At 34.2% G+C, this 27,776-nt stretch overlaps 1 protein-coding gene across 2 annotated transcripts in view; it reads left to right on the top strand.

The window, feature by feature from the left end:
- The window catches only part of AP3B1 (adaptor related protein complex 3 subunit beta 1), a 262,517-nt gene that overhangs the window by 67,216 nt on the left and 167,525 nt on the right, over positions 1-27,776 (top strand). For both annotated transcript variants that reach the window (XM_045496395.1, XM_045496398.1), the window contains exons 4-7: positions 2,368-2,463; positions 3,431-3,591; positions 6,337-6,403; positions 15,638-15,820. In XM_045496395.1, coding sequence (XP_045352351.1) covers positions 2,368-2,463; positions 3,431-3,591; positions 6,337-6,403; positions 15,638-15,820 — 507 coding nt within the window. The remainder of the gene's footprint in view (positions 1-2,367; positions 2,464-3,430; positions 3,592-6,336; positions 6,404-15,637; positions 15,821-27,776) is intronic.

Below are 27,776 nucleotides of genomic sequence, written 5' to 3'. Positions count from 1 at the left end.
GTATCTTACATGTGTCTGTGTGTTGATTTGGTATATTGAAAATGCTATAAATCAGTCAACTAGGAAGTGTTTATTGCCTTTTGGCATTGTTGTAATCTTAGGAACTTAAATACCTGGTTGCGAAGAAAGGAATTTTGGGGCAGATGATGGACTGCATTGGGCACTGAGTTTTAATTTTTAAGGGTTTTAGTTTTGTTTTTAGGACTTTGTCGATCCATTCACCACTAAAGAGTATTTGGAGATAATTTTTTTGTTACTTTCATCTATAACCCTGTCTATATAGTATAGAAAAATGGATTGGTATCAACTTAAAATGGTGTGTTTAGCACCATTTCTTTTTAAAAGAGAAAAACCCCACCAGGATATTTACTCAGATATGGCTTAATGTAGTCAGTGTACTTTTAGAAAATGTATATTTTTATTTTTAAGATTTAGTTGTGTCAGTGGAAGCACCTTACATGGAACGTAGCCTTAACTTGTTTGTTCTACTTAAACTTCATTTGTAGTTTGGGGTTCTACACTGAAAGCAATATAGACAAATTGGAGTGAGTTCAGAAGAAAGCAAACAGGATAGTGAAGGAACTCAAAACTACGCTGTGTTGGGGTGCCTGGCTGGCTTAGTTGGTAGAGCACACGACTCTTGATCTTGGGGTTGTAAGTGCAAGCCCCACGTTGGGCCTAGCGCTTACTTAAAACAAAACTATGTTGCGTCAGAGGAAAGTGGAGTATGAAGGAAGTAGTTGTCTTTAAAGAAGTTCATATTGGTTAGTATGACATAAAATATGGCCTGGTGTAGCACTCTTTTTCCTTTCTAGCATCAATTCCAGCTATTTCCAGTTACTTCCCCTCATTTCCTGTGCTCTTTGAACATTCCATAAACTTTTAGGTCTGTACTCTGCTGATGCATAAAAAAACTACTCAGGCAGTGGTATCTGAAGATATTTCAGAAGGAAGATTATAGTGTATGAGCTATGTCAGAAGGAAGCAGTTGATGAATTTCGACTCACATTTTAATTTTTATGTAATTTTTCTGTTCATCATAATGCTGTTTTAGACTTAACTGATTAAATTGCCATTTAGAACAGTTGTCAGATACTCCCAGTCTTATGGAGTTTTTATCACATTAAATTGGTATTGTCATACCTTATTCTTACTGAGCTGAAGATATCATGTAATATATATTGGAATGTGAATGTGAATATTACCATACAATCAGAGTTGTGGCTCCAACACCTTTTGATGAGGAGACATAAGTTCATATATATACCATGTAGCTAGAGGATAGAATCCAAGCTCTTTCTAGTATTTTTATCCTTCATTTTGAAAATACTTTTATAATTCAGTTATATTTTAATATAACATTTAAAGAATGTTCTTTTTCTTTTTTAAGTTTATTTTTCTTTATTTTGAGAGAGAGAGAGAGAGAGAGTGAGCCAGTGAGGGACAGACAGAGAAGGAGACAGAATCTCAAGCAGGCTTTGTGAGGTCAGCGCAGAACCCAACATGGGGCTCGATTCCATGAACTATGAGATCATGACCTGAGCCAAAATCAAGAGTCAGACACTCAACCAACTGAGCCACCCAGGCGCCCCTTAATATTCTTGTCTGAGTTTTGTTCAGGGATTTTTTTTATTCCCTTTGAGAGAAAGTGTTACCCGACAGAGAACTGGTTCTGAACTCAGGTTCAGCTGCTCACTGCTTGAAAATCAGTAGAAGGACAAGTGATGGTGGGAAAGGAAATGTCACTTTATTCAGGAAGCCAGCAGCCTGGGAAGATGGTGGACTCATGTCCCAGAGACCATCTTTCCTGTCCAGGCAAAGCCAGAAGGTTTCAAAGGGGAAGGTTTTAAGTGGGGCTTTGGGGGTTGGGGGTAGGCTGTCTGCAGGAGGAGGTGGTGCCTGGGGGAATGGTGTAGGTCGACAGGACCCCGAACAGACCTGCTGGCATCAAATATGGTCAGGACTTCTCTTTTGGGAAAGCCTGGTCCTTCTCTCCTTAAGGCCGGTGGTCTGCAGATCTCAAGAAGAGTAGGTTAGTTCATCTCAGGACCAAAGGGACTTAGGTCAGCAAGCAAGGAGTATATAAGCTTGAAGTAAGTTAACCCTCAAGACTTTTTGGAATGTTGTTACAGAACAACGTGTTGCTGTTATAGATTGGATTATCAAAATGCTTATTTCACAAGTTTTTTCTGTTGCCATTCCTCATGCTACAGTATATTATCTTTATATCACAATATAAGCTATGACCAGGTTCAGTTATTTTATTTCACAAAAATTGAGAATGGATTTGGTATACAAAATAATGAATTTTTAATTTTCAGTCTGGCTAGGATTACGTGATTTTTTTCTTTTCTTTTTTTTTAACAGATCAAGAAGTTAGTGTATGTGTACCTGGTCCGGTATGCCGAAGAACAGCAGGATCTGGCACTCTTGTCCATAAGCACTTTTCAGCGAGCTCTGAAGGTAAATAGTAGAGTGAGCCAGCAAATAGCTACAAGATTTGTGCAAAGCTGAAGGTGTGTTATTTAAAGAAGTGGACCAGTAATCTACTAAATGGCGCAGTATTGTTTTGAAAGACTTGAAAGGCCTCTCACGTTGCCTATTCAGTGTCCTCAGAAAATAATATGTATATAACCAACTAGATTTTTCTCTCTGTTTCATTTTCTACATGTTCCTTTATGTTCTTGTAATCCTTATCATGCACCCAAGAACTCTTCATCACTATACCTAATTGTTGAAAGTGTGCAATGAGGGGATGTGACTTTTTTTTTTTTTTTTAAGTTTATTTATTTTTGAGACAGAGAGAGACAGAGCATGAACGGGGGAGGGTCAGAGAGAGAGGGAGACACAGAATCTGAAGCAGGCTCCAGGCTCTGAGCCATCATCCCAGAGCCCGACGTGGGGCTCGAACTCAAGGACCGCGAGATCGTGACCTGAGCTGAAGTCAGATGCTTAACCAACTGAGCCACCCAGGCGCCCCAGGATGTGACTTTTTTTTTTTCAATATATGAAATTTATTGTCAAATTGGTTTCCATACAACACCCAGTGCTCATCCCAAAAGGTGCCCTCCTCAATACCCATCACCCTCCCTCCCACCCCCCATCAACCTCAGTTGGGTTGTGACTTTTTAAAGAGAAAATTTATAGCCTGCAGCGTTGTGTCATTGTGAAACTCTAAAAACCCAACATGTTTAGTAATGAATGATCAACTAGAATTATAACCATTACTTTTCTTGTTCAAAGAAATAAACATTTAGTTAACTCTTTTTCCTTATCCAGTGTTCATATACTGGTTCTTTAAATAGTTTGTGTGTGTGTGTGTATGTGTGTTGTTACATTGAATCCTGTGAGCACCTGTTAGCTGTGTCATAGAGATATCTTTGAAATATTAAACTTGAGATTTTGATGCATATTTTTGCACTCTTTCTAGGACCCAAATCAACTAATCCGTGCAAGTGCTTTGAGAGTTCTGTCAAGTATTAGAGTACCAATTATTGTACCTATTATGATGCTTGCTATTAAGGAGGCTTCTGCTGATTTATCACCATATGTTAGGAAGAATGCAGCCCATGCAATACAGAAATTGTACAGGTAGGTGCTTTGTTAATAATACCAAAAATGTTATATGGAATGTTATAGCCCATGGAGGCTTATTTTATTAGCCTTATAATTAGTCTGTCCTTATACTAAGCAAAACCCAGTGACTGTTTTTCTCCTCACATTCTTTAGACATCTTTAATTTTGTTTGGGTTATAGAGACCCTATCCTGGTTTTTACTTGTGAGCCTGTTAGGACCTGTGATAATGTATAGATTTTATAACTTAAAACTGAATGGAATTTTAATTGTCATTTATGTAGTGTGTCTGTCATGTACACATACACATAAATTATGAGAAACTTAAGATTTTTTTCTGTTCATTATAGGGTAGAATCTTATGTGTATTATCTTTTCAGCTTACTTTGTTCTCCTTTCTTCCACCTTTTCCATCCTTCTTTCCATTCCTTTCTGATGTTCCCTTCCTTGCCTGATTCTTGTCTAGAGGTATTTTATTGAATTTTAAAATGCTCATTTTGAAATACAGCACCATACCATATATGTCTGATATGATATTTATTAAAATATCATATGATGCCTCGATGTTTGTGGAAAACAAATTGCTTAATTAAAAGAGTTATTATCTGTAATAATTTGGTATTAATTTCTGTTACCATTGATTCCATAAGCTTTTATCAAGATCATTTTGTGGTTTTGGTGTCAGGTTATATGTGTAAGGTGTATGAAAATGGTAGTGTATTAACACATATTTGATGAAAAAAAACAGACACCAATGAAAGGCAGTTTATAATTAAATAAGATATTAGCATATGATGCACACACACACACACACAAAGGCCATGATTTTTTTAATGTTTATTTATATTTGAGAGAGAGAGAGAGCACGAGTGGGGGAGCGGCAGAGAGAGGGAGACACAGAATCTGAAGCAGTCTCCACTCCAGGCTCTGAGCTGTCAGCATAGAGCCTGCCACTGGGCTTGAACTCACAGACCATGAGATCATGACCTGAGCCAAAGTTGGACGCTTAACTGACTGAGCCACCCAGGTGCCCTACATGAACCAGGATTTTGATGGGATATGGCTCAGAGGTGATCAGGGCTTCATAATGTAAAGATGTAATGAAGTGGGGTTAGGAAAGACTGCTTGGAGAAGGGAGACTGGAGCTAGAATTTGAAAGAATTAAAAGGTTTGTTCAGATAATTATAATGGTTAGCAATAAACTTATATAAGTGTATAAAAAGTAAAAACTCATTAACTCAGGTTAACTGTCAAAGTTATATCATACTTATCACTCTTCTTTTTACATGCTTGCAGAATAAGATCCAAGCTTACTATGATGGATTAAAAGTCCATCACTGGACCCTGTTTTACCTCTCCAGCCTCAGCCCTTATTCTCCTTGCCTGGAATTGAGTAGCTTGGTACTGGCTATTAGTCCTCTACATAAAATATTTTTATCTTATTACCATCTGTTTAGTCTTTACCTGGAAAATTTTCTCCTTTCTTTAGTTCTAAAGTCAAATTGTTAAGATTCATCCGAGATGACACTTTTTATAAGAAACCCTCCTGCCTCCATTGGTGCTCTTGTTATTCCTGTAATCCCTTTTACATATCTCTGTTATATGGTATGCTTATGTTTGGGACTTTCTTTACTAGGCAGTCTTATTTACCTTTATATTCCCATTCTTCAGCTTCTCAGTAAATGGACAACATTTGACTTACATGTTAGGAAGAAATTATATTGTCAATATTTCAGTGCTTAGAGCTACTAATAGGAGGCATTTCCTAATTTTTTATATATGTGTGTGTGTATATATATGTGTGTATATATATACGTATATATATATATGCCTTTGCTTATAGTTTTTGGTTTTAGATGTCAGATTTTGTAATACATTTAGTTCATTACTGAACTAAAATGATAACAAAATTCTTATTTGGGAATGCTCTGTTTTTGACTGTAGTATATCCATAGTCAACAGTGATCACCGTCTTATTAACTTTTTCCCTCGGTTAAAAAAAGAATTTGTACTTTATCTACTTGTAATTACATTTTTAAGATTTTCCAACTGTTTTTTAGAAGTGAACTTGATATTTATTTATTTTTAATGTTTGTTTATTTTTGAGAGAGATAAAGCAAGCATGAGTGGGGGAGGGGAAGATAGAGAAGGGGACAAAGTTTCTGAAGCAGGCTCTGAGCTGACAGCAGAGAGCCTGATGTGGGGCTCAAACTCACGAACCCATGAGATCATGATCTGAGCTGAAGTCGGAGGCTTAACTGACTGAGCCACCTAGGCGCCCCTGAACTTGATACTGTCTTAATGTTATTAGTATCTGGATTTAGTTAATATGAGCAACTTTATAATTTTTTTTTTTTTTTAACGTTTATTCATGTTTGAGAGAGAGAGACGGAGTGTGAGCATGGAAGGTGCAGAGAGAGAGGGAGACACAGAATCTGAAGCAGGCTCCGAGCTGTCAGCACAGAGCCTGATTTGGGGCTCGAACTCACAAACTGCTAGATATGACCTGAGACAGAGTCAGAAGCTTAACCGACTGAACCACCCAGGTGCCCCAATATGAGCAACTTTAAAGAAAAAGATTAGGACACATTTGGGAGAAAAACATCCCATTTTATTTCAGATTTGTTTTCTATCTTCACATAATTCTTGCTCTCCTTCCCCCCCTAAAAAAATTTCTTAATATTCTTGAAATGATTAGCTTCATTTAAAATTAGAATTAAAGGGAAAAATTTAATGTGTGTTCTTTTCTTTTTATGTTTTAGCCTTGACCCAGAGCAGAAGGAAATGTTAATTGAAGTAATTGAAAAACTTTTAAAGGATAAAAGTACAGTAAGTGATACCTTTTTTTATATCAAAGTAGAATTTGTGTGTGTGTGTTTTAAGTTCATTTATTTTGAAAGAGAGGGTGTGTATGCGTGTGCAAGTGGGCAAGGGGCAGAGAGAGAGGAAGAGAGCGAATCCCAGTCAGTCTCCATTCTCTGAGTGCAGAGCCCATTGTGGGGCTGGATCTCATGAACCGTGAGGTCATGACCTGAGCTGAAATCTGAAATCAAGAGTTGGACGTTTAACTGATTGAGCCACCCAGGCGCCTCAGTAAAACTGTGTTTTATTTGTATAGTATAATTTTACTGTACTGTATATTTGATATAACTATTCTTACTGATTTGAAAATGGTGTAAATATTAATGCGACTTCTTAAAATCCGTGAAGGAAAAAAATGACTTTATGAAGAGAAGTATTACATTTAGAATTTTAGCTTGTTACACGTTTCATCATCAGAGTCTGAAGAAGAACAAGTTGGAAACAAAAATCCTTTCTTTAATCTGTGGCTGAATTGTTGACTGCTTTTAGTGCCAAAGTTTTCATTTCAAGCGATGATTTATTAGGATTTTTAAAGGTTGAGTCAGCTGGAAACAAATAATTGTTTTAAAATGAAGTACTAAGAAGTATTAAAAGAAATACTAAAAAATACCTCTTTTAGAGGAGTATGTTTTAGTATTATAAATGTGTATTTTTAAATATTTTAAATATTAAAAAAATACTCTATGGGCTCCGTACTGGGCATAGAGCCTATTTAAAAATATTCTGAAACATTTTCGTATGTGCATGACAGTTTTATTTCTGGTAAGAGTGAGCTTACTGGCTAATGTTGTCATCTTTTGTGAAGGTATGTATCTCTTCCTCCTCCTTTCCCCACTCCTATTCTTTGAGTGTAGTGGTAATGAGATCTCATAATAGTGATGACCCATGGGGTCTGTGAGCCGACCTCTGGAGGATCTGGTATCTTTGATGGAGGCTTCTGTACCCACCCCTGCAGCTCACACTATCAAGGAAAAGGATTTCTGCGTGTCTTAGGATGCTGTCATCAAGTAGCATGTGTATCTGCGTAGCAGCTGTCTAATAGAGTAGCCACTAGCCTCATATAGCTATTGTTGTATGGCTTAGCATATGGTTTATCTGGGAAAATGTTGATTGTGCACTTGGGAGGAATGTATAATCTGCTGTTGGTGGGTGGAGTATTTCTGTAGATACATGTTAGGTCTAATTGGTTTATAGTGTTGTTCAGGTCTTCTGTTTATTGATCTTTTGCCTGGTGGTTGTATCCATTATTTAAAGTGAAGTATTGAAGTCTCCTATTATTGTAGAGCTGTCTGTTTTCTCCCTTCAATTCTGTCACTGTTTAATATATTTAGGAGCCCTGATGTTAGGTGCATGTATATTTATAATTGTTTTTAATCTTCCTTTTGTCATTATAAATGTCTCTCTATTTCTAATAACACTTTTTGTTTTAAAGTCTGTTTTGTCTATTTATAGCATTTCAGCTTCCTTATGGTTGCTGTTTACATGATATATCTTTTTCTTTGCTTTTACTGTCAACCTGTTAGTAGTTTTGAATCTAATATGTCTCTCCTATAGACACCATATAGTTTTTAATTCACTGTGACACTATGTGCCTTTTGATTACATGGTTTCATCCATTTACATTTAATGTTATTAACATAGTTGAATTTATAGCTGCTGTTTATTGCTTTTCTGTATCCTACCTTTTTTGTACCTTGTTCCTCCTTTACTACTTTTTTTTTTATAAGTAAATATATTCTTTTGAACATTTTAATTTCTTTAATAAGTTTTTCACTATGTACTTTTTTTTTTCCACTATGTACTTTGAAAATACTGTATTTTACCTGAAATTATGGGTGGGATCCTAACCCATCCAGCAAATTTTTTTGTGTCTATAATGTAATAGAAATCTTCATTGTATTTCTTCTATACTGTTTGATGTAATGTAGGAGGTAAACAAATACAGATTTGCCCAATAAATGAAGATGGAAAAGAAATTTGATTCCTATTTAAAAATGTTTATTTAATTTGAGAGACAGAGAAGAGAGAGAGCATGAGTGTGTGGAGGGGCAGAGAGGAGAGAGAGAATCCCAATCAGGCTCCACATGGAGCCCAATGTGGGGCTCAATCCCATGGCCGTGAGATCATGACCTGAGCCAAAATCAAGAGCTGGACACTCAACTGACTGTGCCACCCATATACCCCTCTTTTTTTGTCTTTGGTGTGGCATACTTGTTACTCTCTTCTAGGACCCAGATTGGAAATCAGTATTATGGTTAATTTGGTTTTATTAATAATATAAAAACATTTATTTCTTTGATATGCAAGAAATTTGGTATAAACCGTGGAGAATAGAGTAAGATCTATAAGAAACAGATCCTTTATTTTAATGTAATTTACCATGATTTCTCTTGCATTATAGACTAAATTTGTTGCATGGCCCAGGAATGAAATCATGAGTGAAATGTATATAATGTGTGCATGTCTTCCCAAACAAGATACGCCACAGCCAGAAATTACAGTCTTTGGAATTAGACAGAATTGGGTTTGTCCTACACTTCTGCCCCATGGTAGCTATGTATTAAGCCTTCATAAATTTCAGTTCCCAAATTTGTGTGGCTTGTAATTTCTAAAGTATAAAGTTTTATTTGTGTTGAAAGAGCTGTTGTATGTAAAACCCTCATTATAGTGCCTTGTGCTGTAAAAGGGGGTTAAATAAATATTCCAAGAAAGAAATAAATGACACAAAAAGTATGTAAAGGATATATATTTTTTGTAAATTTGAGATAGTCGGTTATTGATTTCTGACCATTTATTTCTAAAATATAGTAGAAAACATTGAGTACTTGTTCATAGTAGGTATTTAATATTTGTCGAATGGTTGTGGAATTAATTTGGTACGTTTTGGTGATGGTAATTATGGGTTTACTATCATTTTTAATATTTTGCTTCCCAAGTGGTATACATCATATTCAGTGTTCATGAGCAGATCTTTTGGGGGCTTTGATGGTCTCTTATATGAGACACTCCTTTTTCCTAAAGTGTTACATGTTTATATAGTTTTTAATTAAAAGGACATCTATATCTATTTTTCTATCTGTATTAAGTGGCAAAGTTTACACAGATGCCTCTAATTCCAGTACAACAACCCAGGATTCCTTCTAGCCTCCTGCCTTTTCAGCTTCCTTCTCCAACATTAAAAATTGTGACTTTCATTATTGACAATATATTTACTTACTTGTTTCGTCCCAAGATGCAGACAAAGTATTTCAGAATTGCTAGCATGTGCCTTTGTGGGAAGTGGTGAGATGTGGACTGCTAATTGAGTTAAATATTGGTTTAGAGTTGTATTGATATGTAGTCTTCTTTGATGTTACTGTAAATTGAAATTGCTTCATCCTTATATCATTGAACTTGTTATACTGGTGTATAAAAAGGGCTATTGATCTTCTCTATGGTAATTTTATATCCTGCTCCTTTACCAAGTTCTTTTATTGTTTGATTTAATTATTTTATTCATGGTTTATTCTAGAAAATATAATGTCTGCTAATAGAGTGATTTCACTTCTTCTTTTCCAACTCTAATGACTAATTAATTTCTCTTGTGTAATTATATACTTGGGTACTTACCAGTATTAGTATAATATTCAGTAGTAGTGGAGATGGTGGGCATCCTTGTCTTATTTCAGTCTAAAGGAAAGTGTCTGTAATGTGTCTGCATTAAGTAAGATGCTGACCCTGATGATTTCCTCTTTATCTTTGAGACCTAATGGTTTTAAATGGTGTCTCAGGGTTATTTGATGTGGGTTAGTTTTTTTTCCTGGTACTCATTGAATGTTTTTAAAATGTAGGTTTAGAACATACATTATTTCTGGCAAAGTTTTTTTTTTTGTTGTTGTTGTTTTGTTTTTTTTAAGATTATAGTTTTAAACATTACTTCTGCTTAGTTGTTACTTTTATTTCTTCAGGGATTTAAATTTTATGTAGGTTGGATCTTCTTTGCCTGTCTTACATTTCAACCACTGTGGTGGTGTTTTTTTTTTTTTTTCCTACTTTTCTTTAATTCCCCTTATTAAATTTTCATTCAGCCGTTTTCTTGCAGGGGCACCTTGCAGTTTAATCATCATGTCTGATTATTTTCTTCCCCATCAGTTTCTTTCCTGGTTTCAGTCAACTCCTGTTACATTTCCTCCTGATGTCTTTTGTTTACTTCTTTTCTCTATGAATTTCTGATTCACGTTCATCTTTCTGATCTTCATATGCTTTGTTGAGGGTACTTCATTTTGGAGTGTTGAGTTAGACAGTTTTGTTTTGTTATTAATTTTTTGTGTGGGCAATTTTCATCAGTTGAATTGTTTTGATTTTCATTTTTTGTTTCCAACACTTGTAGATTACTCACATCTTTACATTTTCTTTGGACAGGTTTGGTGGTTTGAGTTTGAGGTAGTTTGCAAGATTCCTAGCACAAGAATACCGTTTCTGCCAGAATATCACAGTATGCTTTTTTATTAGATGGCTGTTTTGAGAGAAAGCATGTAGGAAGGGGTGTATGTCCTAAAGTTATTTTGATTTTGTTGTAGTTCTTCTGAATTTCCTCCTCTTATTTCTTTTTTAATGTCACCTTACATTTTCTAAGGAGTTCCTCTTCCTTTACCTCTTTTTTAACTGTTTTCTTCTTGAAATTTTTCTTTTCCAAGACAATCTCATTGAATCCACCCTCCATCTCCTACCCCCTTGAAATTTCTACTTTGTAATCCACTGTGATCCATGAGGAATCTTAGATAGTATTTTTACACTTAGAATACTCTTTCTCTTCCTCCTATTGATTTTAGTTCTTTCTTTTGCTCACCACCAACTTCTGACTGTTTTGGTAAGGGCAGTTTTTTCCTGACTGCCACAGGTCTTTATGAGTTTTTATGATATAAGCATGAAAGATAACTCTCTGGCATTTAGGGCTTATTTTTCTACTTACATGTAATTTGAAGTTTGGGGATTCTTTGTTTTTTAGTTATGCTTAGGACAGTTTTTCATCTTTGATTTTTCTGGCTTTGGGATGGGAGATTCATGTTTACCTAGGTACCATTAACTTGCTTACCCATTGTTTAAATTAATTATGTTTTGAGAATATTTTGTGATAATTTTTTCCTTTGTATGATTACATTCTGTGGTAGAAAGGTTTAAAATATTCTGGTATTTATGCATATATATAGGGATTTTAGCTTTATTATTACTTAGTCTTGTCTCTTGTAATTCTTTGTTGAAATACAGCTGTCTTCCTTCTCTCCCAAGTTAGTATCGGTATTGACATTTAAAACAGTAAGAATTCCAAATAATTTTTGTTTAAAAATTTCCCATTTAAGGGAACTAGGTCTGATTTATTTCCACATTTTGAAAAGGAATTTATTTGTTATCATCAGGAGCTTTTTGGGATTATTATTGTCATGTTGACATTGCTATTGCTGCTGACAAATATCAATTCGAAAGGTGTTCATCTGTTTAAAAACTTTTCTTTACTTAACATATTGGCTATGAGATATACCTTCTGTTGCTTCTTTTAGCCTAAATGAAGACTTTCTAATAATTAAGTTCTCAAAGACAGTTCTATAATTCTCATTTTAAGGAAAGATAGAAATATAAACATACTAAAATAGGATGCTCTTTCCATTTTACTAGAGTAAGACCAAAATTTATCATATGAATAGTCCTTTCCTAAAAATACGTAACTTTGGGTTAAGGAATATAGTTATGGTTAAGGAATATAAGGGTTATGGTAAAATAACTAGAACATTTTAGGGTTACTTAGGTAACTGTTGTCTGAAGATTATCTTTAAATTTTGAAAGACACCTCACAGCTATAGTCAGTGAAATTAAAAGAGAATATGTTGTTTATGTTCCATTATCCTCAATCAACAGTTACAAGATGTTTTTTTTTACATAATTTCTTTATTGTATATTTCTAGATTTACTATTTTTATCCTATATTCTCTATTTAACATATCTTAAACACTTTTCTTCTTTACTATATACCTTTTCTGATATTCCATTGTAAATTCATTTTTAAATTTTAATACTTTCTCTGGTTTTTCTTTAAGGTAGAAATCCATATTTGTTGAACAATTTAAACATAGCAATGAACATCTTTTATTTAGAATACCTCAAAAGCAGGGTGGTATTATTTCCTTTTCCTTTCAGGTTAATTGTAAAGAAATCCTTTTGATAGCATTTAACTTTCTAATAGAAAACAGAGTTTCTTAAGAACACAGATTAGGTCATTGCTTACTGGAAAACTAAGTTGTTTATATACATTTTTATGACAGAGTTTCTCCTTAATTTACAAAATGATGTTTAATGAATATATTGGTAGTTCGTAACTAAATTATAGGGGTAAGACACCATTTTATAGGTTATTGATTTAATGTTGGTAAAAGCTTCACTGTAGTGGGCGAAAAAAAACCCTACACCTCTGATTTTGTGCAGATGTTTTATTGTGATAGATCTATTATCCAGCTATTAGAAGATAAATGACTGATCTTTCCCATTTTCCATGCCTCAAGAAAATTGAAATAAGAAGGGGAATATCATTTGGGCTGTATGATTAGGGCAGGTTGGATGGCCATTAATTTAAGAGAAGAAAATCTTGGCAGCATTGGCCAACTTATACCATATTATCAATCAAACCTTGATGCACTTCTTGTGATGACCCAGCACTCTCAGGTTTTTGCAACGTTAATTAGAATTCATGGCAAAATAGATGCAAGGAAACGTTTTGTACCCTTCATAATTTTATAGAAAATTTATTGTTATTAGAGGAACCATTTGCTTAGTGTGATTTTTTTCATTACCAGCTTGTCAACTAGCATAGATAATCTGGAGAAAATATGAACTCCATAGATGGGGTGTCACTTTTGTTGATGGTTCATGTAGTTTACCTTGGAGCACAGCTAATGGCTGAAGTTCATAGCAACAGCACAGAAAAACGTGGCAACCAAGGGAAGATAAATGAACCATGTTTATAGCTTTAATATAAAAAATACATAAATGGAAAACTGCATTTGAATTTGATGAGCTCATTGCTAGTTTTGTTGGAGTGATTTATTTTTCACCTTATATAAAAAGCTACTATTGACACAGTGAGATGGAAATTAACTGTGTGTTTTTGGGAAACCAATATTTTTGGTTTTAAAATCTGAGTAGATCATTTTATTTTAATTCTGGAAGTTTTATAGAATATTGAACATTTAATAGACCAAAATTATCGATTCTGGCATTGGTTAGCCTAGGGTCAGTTTGTTAAATCCATACGATAAAATATCTAAAATGGTCAGTTTTATTTTGTGAAGGTTCTTTTCTTTATATTCTTCCTAATTATTTTTGTGTTTTCTTAAACTTTATTTGTACTTAAGTAATTAGTTTCTTCTTCCATGTTTTCTGTTAATACTTCAGAATTATGTTGTACCTATAGCTCTTGGTGTAATAAATTTAATACCTTTTGGTAGCTGATTTTTCTTTTAGTTGTTTGGTGTCTACTAACCACTTTGAAAGAAATCTGGTAGTGTTAGGCAAAATAACTTGATTTTACATAGTATTTCTTTAATTGAAACTTTGTTGGATTGCTGCTTCAATTTCACTGACTATTGTATTCTAAGTGGTATTATTTATTTTTGTACTTTAATATCCTTTACCAATTCATATGTGTGTCTTAATGTAAGATTGGCCTAAATATAAAATATATAGATGGATAGATCTATTTCACAAATACTAAGTTATTCTATAGTTTGAGGTCATAAACTTAGTTGTTTTTAAGGGATTTTTAAATAATACTAATTCTAAGCATTTAGAAATATGATTATCACAATATAATTTTTGAAGAGTGATTTATGCAGAAGATACCAAAATGTGGAGATGAAAACATGAACTTAACTTCCTTTCCATATCAACAGCAAATGGGAAATTATATGTATAATACATTTTTTATTTAGTTCACACAAATAATCAATTCTTTGCTTTTTCGATTGAAGTGCATTCATGCTGGGACCAGCAGGCACCAGTACATGGGCAGGGCTGGAGTCAATAAATGCGGCTTCACGTTTATACTGATTGGTAATTCATAAAATCCCCACAGGACTGGAAACTTGTTTAGCATAATAGCAAGTCTATATTCTGAGCTGTTTTCTTTCAATTGTATTGTTGGTTGCATATTAATAAACTAAATGTCAGCCAAGTAGAGGGACAAACACTAAAAATACGAATATCATTGTATCTAATATTTTTCAAAAAGTACCATTTCAGTAAGTTACATTTCTATTTAATTGCTTATTTTAAGTCATTGGGGAAATTTTAGACACTAAAATGAAGATCCCTAGTGTTTAGAACGAATATGATATTAATTTATTTTTTCAACAGTATTACATTTTGGCTAACTGCACATATATCAATGGTACATATATAGAAGTATTTGTATATTATGTATTCTGCTTAGCTTGTATCTTTATACCAAAGATACCTTAGTTTTACCACTTTGTATGACAATTACAAAACAGCATTTATGGTTCATTAATTGGTCTTTGAGGGAGCTGTCTTTTGTTGGTAATATATTATTTCAATTCTTACACATTGTTATATAGGTTATATAAAATTTTAGCCTTTGTATTTTCTTTGTAAATAAATTATATTGGTAAAAATTAACAGGTGGATTAAAATGTTGAAGATTTGAAAGTGTTTTGTACCAGAAACACTTACAGGTTCCTCAAACACTTTAAGATGAATTCATTGTCATTCTCATTTTAAACTGACATGATGTGGTCTTTGTTATTGTCTTGATTTTTCTGAATGTTATGTACTAAATAATAAATCTTTAGATTGGAATTTAGGTTAGCTTAAAAATGAAAAATGTACATGACGAATATGTTGAGTCCATCCATGTGTGAACAATTCATTGATATTTAACGTGACAAAAAAATTGTTGGATGTGTAGTACTGATACTTCTCTAATTGTAATACTTCAGGAAAGTATTAGCTTTTCAGACATGTTACAGCTATAAGAATTCTTTGAGTGAGTGACACTTAAAATTTGTTATTTAAACAATCATTTTGTTAATTAAATAACTGAATACTTTAAACATTCATCGTCATAACACTGATTGTATCTCTGTAATGCCTAAATAGAATCTTTGATGGGGAGGAAGACATTTTTTAATGAGTTTCTATTTCTTTCTTTTCTAGCTGGTAGCTGGCAGTGTTGTGATGGCTTTTGAAGAAGTATGCCCGGATAGAATAGATCTGATTCACAAGAATTACCGCAAGCTCTGTAATTTACTAGTTGATGTAGAAGAGTGGGGGCAGGTTGTCATAATCCACATGCTAACTCGATACGCTCGTACACAGTTTGTCAGTCCTTGGAAAGAGGTAAGTGTTGAACAATCTTCCACTTAATGAAGATTAAGAACATGGATGGGCTTTTAAAAATGTGTATAGGAGTGGGGCGCCTGGGTGGCTTGGTTGGTTAAGCGTCCGACTTCGGCTCAGGTCATGATCTCACGGTCCGTGAGTTCGAGCCCCGCGTCGGGCTCTGTGCTGACAGCTCAGAGCCTGGAGCCTGTTTCAGATTCTGTGTCTCCCTCACTCTCTGCCCCTCCCCTGTTCATTCTCTGTCTCTCTGTGTCTCAAAAATAAATAAATGTTAAAAAAAATTTTTTAAAAAATGTGTATAGGAGTAAGATAATAGAAGTCTGCATATTTATGGAGGACTTTTTTTCTTACGTTCTTTTGGAAAGCAGAAAATAAATATAAATGCAAGGATAATTTTTCGTTATTTTGGTACCGATTGACCTGTCTTTAATGACATAGTATATAAACTTTTAGTATGATACCTGGCAGGAGGCCCTTGTTAGGAGCAGCAGCGTGATACAGTGTTTTCAGGGATATTGCCAAATCATGGATTTTTTTGCAGTTTGTTGCTTTCATATCTTTAAGTCTCAACTGCTCAAGTGATTCAATCGTACAAGTGGGTAATGTGCTTCTAGCGCATGTAAATTTAAGAGAATATCTTGCCTTTAATGGTAAATATTACTGACCTTTTAAACTACTTTTTCCTAGTTTTGTATTTTAAGATGTTTGTTTTCCTTTTTTTCACTTAAGCTGATAGAACTTTAGTAAAATTAATAATTAAATATGCCTTAAAACGAAGTTGTTTTCTTTGTGCATATTAACATTAGAGGTATACCTACCTAGACACATACCTTCTTGTTACTTTATTGACGATTGAAAAAATTTTACTGCATAGTTTGCAATAGCGATCTCTGTGTGTATATATTTAATATTTAAGTGTAAGTTTTAAACTTGTTTAAAAAAAGAAATCATTAAATCTTATAAGACTAGCACATTCATTCTCATCTTGTGATATTTCTTTTTTGTCTTTTTCAAAAGCAGGTGGAAGTGGGTGGGAGGGAGGTTGGACAAAATGAGTGAAAGGGAGTGGGAAGTACAGGCTTCCAATTATGGAATGAATAAGTCATGGAGATGAAAGGTACAGCGCAGGGAATATATTCAGTAGTATCGTAATAGTGTTGTATGGTGACAGATGGTAGCTACACTTGTGGTGAGCACAGCAGAATGTGTAGAGTTGTGGAATCTCTATGTTGTACACCTGGAACTAATGTAACATGTGTCAACTACATTTAAATTAAAAAAAAAGTATAATACTTTTTTAAAAGTAAAATCTATAATAGATTTTTAAAATCAACTGTGTAAAAAGTAAAAGATCAAAAATCCCCCAATTATGTCATAATGGTTTGTGTAGAAACTTAAGCGTAGGGCTTGAGTGCTTACTACATTTCACTTTTGTTATTTAGAAATAAAGGAAGTGGAAAACGTATGTAGAATGGAGGAATGTTCATAGTACATACTTTAAGATGTCATGTTAAACTTTCAATGTTTAAAGAAGTTTAAATGTTTAAAATATTCATCAGTGCTTTTTACGGTAACTAAGTATTATTCATACTAAAAAGTATTTAAAAATTTTTAAAGTATATCTTTATCCAGAAGACTACCTGTAATACTGACTCCATCTTAATTTTAATATTAAGAAAGTATTTAGGTTATTTAAAATTGAAGTATGTTTTGAGTTATTCATATATAAAAGCCTCATGCCATATAAGACTCTTAAATTGATTGCTTTTTTATATAAAATAAATTGTATTAATCATTGAGCAAAGTAAATTTCTGATGGCACTTTTGCTGGATTAAGCAACGACATGCCAGTGCTATAAAAGTCTTGGCCCTGTCATGTAAATGATAACTTTGACGAGAGATTTTTGTTGCTAATGATAGTTTGTTTGATTTCAGCTGGTCCTTTTCCAGAGTGCTCTTTAGATATTTTGTTTTCCTGTTGTAAGGTTATTATAAAGTAATTTTGCCTTATCTAACCACTGTCATTCTTTGATAAGATTTTAAATTTTACTTCCCTGTCACCATCAAATCATTTTCAGTATCTGTATGCAAATGATCCTTTGCTTTGTTATTACGTAGAAATTACAGTTAAAATCTTTCCTTGCCATATCTTCTAAAAATATGTAACAGACTTTAAAATCTCTATTTTTGTAGTTTGTCTATTTGTGTTTCTGTTCCTTGAATTATATTTCACGTTATTTTACATAAAAGTCATGTTTAAAGCTATTTACAAAGCCAGGAAGTTAAATTTTGTACTGCCATATATATTTACTCTTTTGACAGATAATTTGACAAATTGGGGCTATATGTATTCCTTGTGTTTTCTCATGTGGATTCTTTGGACATTAATTATTACAAACATGAGATGAAATCCGGTCATTGTCCTGGGTACATTGAAACTGGGCTCAGTAATTTCTTACCTTTGCCACTTACTTGCATTCTGACCTTGGCATTTTCTCTACATTATGTGGTTAATAGACTTAATTCACTAGTTTTCAGATGTGCACCTCAGGCCTCAGGATGCTGTAACATTGCCACAGGAACAACCCCGGGGTGGTGGTGGGGGGCGGGGGGACAGTGGTGCTCTAGACTCTGCAGCTCTCTGGGTTCTTGCCTCTGTTCCAGACAGAGCAGCCTTCATCTTTGTCTGCCCTTCATATACAGCTTTGAATATGGCTTCCTTTGAGAAAGATTCCTTGGCTTAAAGAAAAAAAAAAAAAACACAAGAAGAAAACCTTACTAAAAATAGAAGATTTCTAAGGGTTTAGGTAACTATAAACATAACTTTTTTTTTTAATTGTACAACGAGGTCAGGCACATGGTGAAATAAAAGCGAAGTCGTCCTTCTCGTATCATAACCTCTTGGTTGACCCCTTAGAGGCAACTGCTTAATTTCCGTTGTTGTAGTGGTTATAAATTTTACTTTGGATAACATATTTCACTTTATTTGTTAATTTAAAGTGGTATCAGTTGATTCCAAAATAATCAAGATAACACGTTTGTGTCTCTTTGTATACATATGTATTCTGTTCGGTACCAGCAGGAAAGATTTGAAAGGGTCATTCTTTATTGCAGTCTTAGAAGCAAGGGATTGTCCAAGATGTTAGACTTTTAGCACAAATACATTTTATAAAATTAAAGTTCAAATGGTTATCATCATTTAGACCATGTTCATGCTTACTCTTTGAGTTAACCCATCTCAGACTTTCTCTGTGGCTTGTTAGAATTCTGTTTCACTGAGCAACTTTTGAGGGAGTAGTCCAAGCACTTGTAGTCTTGGAGAGTTTGTGGCTTACACTTTAACTTGCATCCATCTTTTTAGGACTGTACATGGTAATTTTAACTTTAAAATTTGGCAGCCTGAATCATGAAGCTGGAAGAAACTTGGGAGGATTCTGCATTTATATCTGCTTTCATTTTTCAGTTCTCATGTTGTAGAAAGCCTATCATGCGGTAAAGAACTACTAAGAATGTTACGGGATAGAAAGACAAAGTGGATCAGTATGCTAGCATAGTCATTGCTGTCTTGTTAAAATCCTTTTTTATCTTTTTACCTTCAGGTCTTGAATGTGCTTTTTTTTTTTTTTTTTTTTCATGAAATTAGCAGAATATAAAGGTGGTCATTCTAGCACCTCATCCCCATTTACATACAGGCAGAAGTCACTTATATAAATGCTTATGAACACCATATTATGATATATAAAGAGCCATTTGTCTTGAAGTAAAAGATTTTACAAATGAGAAAACGGTCTCACTAAAATTATAGATTAATTTAAAAGTTATTTAAAGGAAAAACCTGCCTTTAAATACTAAATTTATTAAAATCAAGGGGTTTCTCAGATACTAAGATAATATATGAAAAATAATACTGTGATACTTTAAATTTAACAGTTTATTATTTTGCTGTACTTTGTAGTATTTTATTTGAGACAGGACGGTAACGATTATTAGACCCATTTTATAGATGAAGAAACTGAGGCATATAATGTTTAACAACTCATAGAAGATAATATTGCTTATAAAATGTGGAACCAGAAATATAAACAGAGTAATCTGATGCCTAGATCAGATTTATATTCTGATATATATCCTATATATTCTATTACCTCATGACTTTTAAGTTAAAGTATCTTTTTGCTTACTTTAATAACTTTCTCTGTTTGTTTACTGTATTCTGGTTGAAGCCATTTTTGAAGTTTCCCGCCCCCCCCCCATCCATGGTGCTTAGATATTGCAGTTAGCTAACAACTATAATTAAATTTGCTTTTCAGAGAGAAAAATCATGTTTCTTGTTGAATTTTTAAAATATTTTATAAACTTGAAAGGTAGCAAAATTATTTTTTTGAGGGATTGAAAATTAGTAGAAACCTTTTTTGAGATGAGCTGATGTAACATGCTTTTGTCAATAAGTTCTCAGATGAACACATCATATACAAACAAGCTTCTTCGGGGCAGAAGAGATTTTTAATTTAGTTTATTTGCATCATTATAGATCAGTATTTAGGCTGTTTATATGTAAATGTATGATTTGAGGAACAATTAAGTGTTGACAAAGTAGATTGCAGTCATATCAATTGCAGTGCATTTTCCATAATTTTTCTAACTGACATCTTTGATGATAAATAGTGGATGCCAAGTCAAAGCCGATTATACAGTGCACTAGGAATTCATGGGGCTGTCAGGGAGAAGACCGATTGACTTTAAATTTACATATTAATGAGAAGATTTGTTAAGAGGGTGCTTGACTATAGAAAATAACAGCGTATTTATAGGGCACGACATTTTATAAATAAAGCTGATGCAGGAAAATGGAAATTAAACCTTTTAGGTTAATAAATTCAAGAGACTGCTAAAATGCATATTTGCATTTCTATTTTCTCAAATTTACCTTACTCTTTACAGGACATGTAGGTTTTTGTTTTTTTTTTTATTCTAGGTCAAGTTTGTATAATTTTCAAGGATATAAAATTACTTAAAGATTTTCTTTGTGTCATTCAAGCCTGTTATGGGAGAATACTTGAAGCATAAATGTAAACCTCTAATACTAAAGTTACTTTTGTAGAAAAAATGAATTTTAGAAAATAAATGTTATAAAACACTAAGTAAATTTTAAGAGTGTTAAAAAAAACCCAAAACCCTTTAGTGGTGTTAATTATAAACCAAAATAAAGCTCGCGTTCTGGGGCCTGAGAAAGGTTTTTAATTTTATGAATTTAGCTCTTTAACCCTAAACTTTCTCTAGGAGATGACAGTTTTGCAAGAATTATCAAATTTTTTTACTTTCATGATTTAGAACTTCAAACTTTATGTACTCACAGTTACTTTTTGCATATGAATCCAGCTAATATAATTCTAGTGGCATTATGCATGCCATTTTGAAATTTGGAGTGATGAATTTACTTTTATTTCTCTCAGTATATCTGTATTTCAATTATAAAACCTTAGGTGGGTGTAAGAAAGTTCCAGTTTAGAATTTTGTTTAAAGTATTTTTGAGATAAATTCCTTAAGTTTTTTAGGGACAGCTGTAAAATAAGAACTAATCCGAACACAAAATTCATATACGTAGTTCTTGATTGGCAATTTTCTGAAAATACAAACGTACTGTGAGAGTCCACCATGTCCTGGCTTCCAGGACCTACATGTTAGAGATTATTTTTTATTCAGTTTTAATTTTCTTTACAAGTTAATTTTCTTTGTAAAATAAATTTTGTATTGTGTCTTACTAATGAACTATTTTTGAATCTCTTGTGCGTAATTTTTAAGTAACAGTAGGGAGGAGTTATGGTAGAATCCATGCTGTACAATTCAAATACAAAAGTTTTTTGTGCACTTTTTCAGGCACCTATTGATAAAGAGTTCAATATGCAGTTTATTGGGAAACTGTGGACCACTAGCAGATATTGAAATGGGTTTTCCCTCACTCCATTAGTTATGAAGTATTTATCTTAAAGATTCCTTATTCTTCTTCTTGTTCATAATTTATTTTTGGTTGGGTTTTTTAATCCATGAAGTTTCCTTTTTTTTTTTTTTATTTTTTTTTAATGTTTATTTATTTTTGAGACAGAGACAGAGCATGAACGGGGGAGGGTCAGAGAGAGAGGGAGACACAGAATCTGAAACAGGCTCCAGGCTCTGAGCTGTCAGCACAGAGCCTGACGTGGGGCTCGAACTCACAGACCCTGAGATCATGACCTGAGCCAAAGTCAGACGCTTAACCGACTGAGCCACCCAGGCGCCCCTGAAGTTTCCTTTTGAAAAATATTTTAGGGCACCTGGGTGGCTCAGTTGGTTAAGCATGGGACTCTTGATTTTGGCTCAGGTCATAAATCTCAGGGTTGTGAGATCCAGCCCTGCATTGGGCTCCATGCTGGGTGTGGAACTTGCTTGAGATGCTCTGTCTCCCTCTGCCCCTCCCCCACTTCACCCACACACGCTCTCACTCAAAAATAAAAATAAAAAGTAAAAAAAACAAAAAATATATTTTAAACTTTATCCAAGTAGACATGTACGTGGTTTAAAAAAGTAAATTACATAATACCACCTGGCTTGTAAGAAACATTTTCCTGTTCCACCCTTCCCCATGCCTGGATTTAGCTACCTCCAATTCTTTTAGACACGTGTGTATTTAACTTTCTCCGTTTCTCAGTAATATGCATATTTTTTAGTAATAGGCACATATTGCTGTTTCTTGATTTATGAATGGCTTCCTATTATAGAAATGGAAGATTTGGCATACTTGTCATATGTTATCTCATAGTTTCACTCTGTCCCTATTCCATCTTTGCAATATAGTTTTATTAGAATTTTTAAATAATTGTATATTCATTTAATTATGACTTTGCAGATATTATTTCTGTATAGTAACATTCTTATCTCCTTTTCAGTGGCATCAGTATTCTCTTGGGGCTTATGTATTTGAAATGCCATGTTACTTTTATTTTTTAATTTTTACAAATTTTTTAAAGTTTATTTATTTATTTTGAGAGAGCACAGCAGCAGGGGAGGGGCAGAGAGAGAGGGAGAGAGAATCCCCACCGGGCTGCACACTGGCAGCACAGTGCTGGATGTGGGTCTTTAGCCCACCAACTGTAAGATCATCATCTGAGCCTAAACCAAGAGTCGGAAGCTTAACCAACTGAGCCACCCAGGTGTCCCGTCTTGTTACTTTTTTACTTGACATCTTGGTTGGATATAATACTGTTGGGTCACACCTTTTTTTCTTCTTCTTCAAAGAGCTCTCCTTGTAGGTACAGATTTTTTTCCTTTGCAGGTGATTTGGTTTTTTTTGTTTGTATCCCAGAAAGCTGTTTTTTTTCCCAACTCTATAAAGATTAGTGAAGTTGCCTCTTGATGCAGATCATTCTATCTGATCTACATATTTACTTCTTCATGTATTTTGTAGAATTTTTTGAATTCTTTTCTTTGATGTTCCAAGTTTTTTTTCTTTGCTCCGTTTGTCTTTTATATGCTTCATAAATACCAGTTATGCCATTTTACAGTCTTTGTAGACTCTCTGTCACCTTTAAAAAAATTGCTTCAGTGTTTGTCTTTTTATTTGCATTTGTATTTCTCAAGTCTTTTTTTTTTTTTTTTTTTGGTAAGAGCATGAGTGATGGAGAGGCAGAGAGAGAGGGAGACAGAGAATTTGAAGTAGGCTCAGCACAAAGCCCAGTCTGAGGCTGAAACCTGTGAACAGTGAGATCATGACCTGAGCTGAAGTCAGACATTTAACTGACTGAGCCACCCAGACACCCCTCAAGTCTTTTTGTCAGTAATTTGATTTTCAGTGATCTTATCTGTCTTTAACAGTTTTTGTTTACTTTGATAATGATACTGCTTTGGGTTTTATTTTATTGTATTTATTTTGAGAGAGAGAGAGAGAGAGAGAGAGAGAGAGAGCACTCCTACAAGAGAGGGTCACAGAGAGAATCCTAAGCAGGCTCTGTGCCAGCACAGAGGCCAATTTGGGCTTGATGTCATGAACCGGCAGATCACGCCCTGAGCCGAAATCAAGAGTCAGACACTTAACTGACTGAGGCACCCAGGCACCCGCTTTGGATTTTACTTATTCAAGTTTCAGTCTTACATTTCCTTTATTATATAGTTTTATCGTCTCATCTTTGAACTTCCATTTTCTTGAGTTCATGTTCAAGAACTTGAGAACCTCTTGGAGAATTTACTTTCGATACATAGGGAATATTTTTTTCCAGAATGATTTGTCTTTTGTATTTTTAATGTGTGCTGTGAATATGTAGCATAGTTATTGTGCTCTTCTCATATTGAAAATACTTGGGAAGCTCTGGTACAGACATTCATTCTGACACAGTGTGACTTCTTAGTTTTGTACCCACACCTAAAGATAGTTTGTTTCTTCCTCTCAGTTTTCAATTTGAGGTGTGTGTATTTTATGTCATACTCTTTTTTGATTTAGTGGTAGCCTTAGGGCATTTGGGGAAAGGAGTAATTTTGGGGTAGTAAATTTAGCATCAGCAGAGATTGAAGTTGTTTTTTTAGAATGCCTGAGCAGTTTTTCTGGAATTTTCTTCAATGTTGTTTACAAGTATTCGTACCACCTAGTATATTCCTATGGAAAGATATTCTTGATCTTTAAATTAATTTCTGTTATTCATTGCTTCATCCAAGAACTTTGTTGCTCAATAAAGTAGCTGCTAGCCACATGTGACTGTTTAACTAAAATTGAAAATCAGTTTTTCAGATGCATTAGCCACATTTTAAGTGCTCAGTAGTCGCACATGGCTAGTGCCTACTTATTAGATGGTGCTGCTATAAAACGTTTCCTTTACCATAAAAGTTTCTTTTGGGCAGTGTTGCTCCAGAGTCTTCACTTGTCTCAGGGAGAGCCAGCTTTGTTATTCACTCTGCCATGTGCTTCTCTTCAGCACCTATTTTCACCACTAACCCCCCTCACCACCCTACCCACCCATTAGATTGAAAAGATAAAAATCACTCTTCTTTGTTTTCTTCTAAATTTGGGGAGGAGAAGGTTATTAATGAACATTCTCAGGAAGCATGGAATATGTGTTTCTAAAATCTGCTGTTTAAAAAAAGCTTTGTTTAAAAAAAAAAGTTTGTGCCAATAGATTATGACACTTGTTCCATTACAGTTGACTGTTTTTTGCTAGTTCTCATATTTTTATTTTCCTCACATTTTTTATATTGGGAAAAGAGATTACATTCTCTGTATTTTACCATCCTTTCCTAGAAGTCTCAAAATGTTCATAGTTTTAAGTATTTTATGACTTTTTACATGTACCAACTGAATTTCAGGAGGAGAGACTTAGAGTTTAAGAAGTTAAGAAAGGTTATTCATTCTTTTGCCTTTCTCTGATATCTGTCCGCTAAGTTTCCTCTTTTCTCTGAGCTTTTTTTTTTTTATATTCTCCCATAGATACTTGTATTGTTGTAATGTCTCTTGACTGTATCATCCATTCATTTCCTCATATTTTTCTCTGTGTTAGTTTTATTATTCTAGCATAAAGGAGTGGATATAATTAATAATGAATCACCTGACAAGTCACTTATTTACATTTAATTTTGTGATTTTGCTGCTTAATAGTTTCTGTATTCACCTGAGAAAAGATGATTTTCTGTAAACTAATAATGTAACTTGAAACATCCAGTTTTCTTCTCTGTGATTCATTTAGTTGTGTCTATGTGTAGACTTTAGATTTCTGAGACATATCTTAAAATCACTGAAGTCTTCCTGGAAGTAGCAAACCTTCAGTAGATTCCACGGTTCTAAAATAGTCACATCAGACAGATTCTGCCAGTGTATTGTTGTCTAGGTGGTGTAGAGAATGCAGCACTGTTAATTGTCTCAAACAGCCACCCCCCATTGAAAGATCTTCCCTGCAAACATTTTCTACAGAGATTGAGCACCTGCATAGTTTTGAAGAAGCCATGTTGCTCTTGAGCCTAATGTAGTCTAGTTAATGTTAATAATTACATTCCTCTCGTAGGTGATGGGTTTAGGAATGGGCATATAATGCAGTTCTGGCTAATGGGATGTAATGGGAGGCATGAGAAAACCGAGATGTGGAGGGGGTATATGAAAAAGGTTTACTTTCACATAACAAGCATTAAGACATTTGACTTGCAGTTGAGATACAGTACCTCATGAACTTAAGAGTTTCAGCTTTTACTAATAGAATGCCTTGATTGGGTTAACTCTCTAGAAATGTTTTGCAAAAACCAGCTATCTAAAGTCACTGTAAGACAGCCACAAGTAGGAAAAAACTAGAGAGGATTCTATATACGAAAGGCTGAAATTTCAAGATGTGAGATTTTTGAGTTTGCAGGTTTTTGTCTGAGGTCACTCCTGTAACTCACATGGTAATGGAAAGAGCCACAGCCTTGCTTACCCAGCTGTCAGAGAGCAGACTTCAAGACTGGCAGAATACCTAACATTTTGGAGGAAGTTCCAGAAGGGTGTGGGAACCACAGAAGGATGAACCCCCTGGAAATGCATGTAAACAGCATCCAGATCCTTGGCTGAACAATAAAGTGGAGATGTATGAGAAAGACTCTAGTGGGTGTAGTAGAAAAGCAGCTCCTGGAAGATAAAAAAGCTAAGTGGACATTCCCCTTGCTGGCCACATTAAGACAGACAGAGTTTGGAGTTTGAGATCAGTAGCACACTAGTTATAACAAATATCAGTATACTTCAGAAGAATTCAATACATTGTAAGGAAGACTTTTATAGTGTGTGGTTGATCGTGTCCAGAACGTACGTTTAAAAAATCAGTGCACATGAGAAACAAATGAATAACTGCTGCTCAAGAGAAAAAACGGTCAAGTAGAAAGTCACCTCAGGATAGTCAAGAAAAGGCAATTACAGGTAAATAAAAGCAGTTATATCTATGGCCAGAATACTAAAAGGAACATCGGCCTGTTGAATGAATACATGAGGAATCTTAACAGGACAGAAGACTTCATAAGAAAGAACCAAATGGAGGGGCGCCTGGGTGGCTCATTCAGGTAAGCGTCTGGCTCTTGGTTTCAGCTCCTATCATGATCTCAGGGTTTTTGAGTTTGAGCTCCACATTGGACTTTGCCCTGAGATTCTCTCTCTCCCACTCTGTCTGCCCCTCACTTGCTCGCTTTCTCTTTCTCTGAAAATAAATAAATAAACTTAAACATTTTTTTTAAGTTAAAAAAAGAAAGAACCAAATGGAAAACATAGGGCTGAAAATTACAATGATTAAATGAAAAGTATAGTAGATGGGCTTAACAGCTGAAAGGAGGCAGTAAAAGAGTCAAGAATCCTGAAGGTAAATCAGTAGAAATTATTCAGTCTGAAAAACAGAAAAAGCAAGTGGAGAGTCTGAGAGCCTTGTGGAATAATATCAAACAGAATGAAATGCCTCTAACTGAAGTTCCAGAATGAGAGTAAAGAATGTGAGTGAAACAGAATAAATACCTGAAGAAATAAAGACTGAAAATTTTCAAATTTAGTTGAAGGGGGAAAATCCAAGCACACTGATCCAGGAAACTTATCAAATTCTCCAACAAAACAAGTAAAAAGTCACACTTCTATACATCATAGTCAAACTTCTGAAACCGAAAGGGAAAAAGAAAACAGTGAAAGAGACAGAGATAAACTGCATTATATATAGAAGAACAATGATATGGCTAACTGCTGATCAGAAACAGTGGAATCTAAAAAGCAATGGAATATCATCTTTCAGTTATTGACAGGAAAAACTGTCAACAAAGAATTCCGTATTGAACAAATCTAATCTTCAAAAATAAAGATGGAATGGATACATTTTCAGATGAACAAAATTGAAAAATTCATACATGGGAAATATATAAGAAATACTACAAGAAATTGTTTAGGTTCAAGAGAACTGGTAACAGATGGTAATTCATAACTATAGAAGAGAATAAAGAA

This window comes from Leopardus geoffroyi, chromosome A1, assembly GCF_018350155.1.
Source record: "Leopardus geoffroyi isolate Oge1 chromosome A1, O.geoffroyi_Oge1_pat1.0, whole genome shotgun sequence".
In the NCBI taxonomy this organism is placed as follows: domain Eukaryota; kingdom Metazoa; phylum Chordata; class Mammalia; order Carnivora; family Felidae; genus Leopardus; species Leopardus geoffroyi.
Note: the sequence above shows the minus strand (reverse complement) of the source record. Positions and strands in the feature narration are given on the sequence as shown.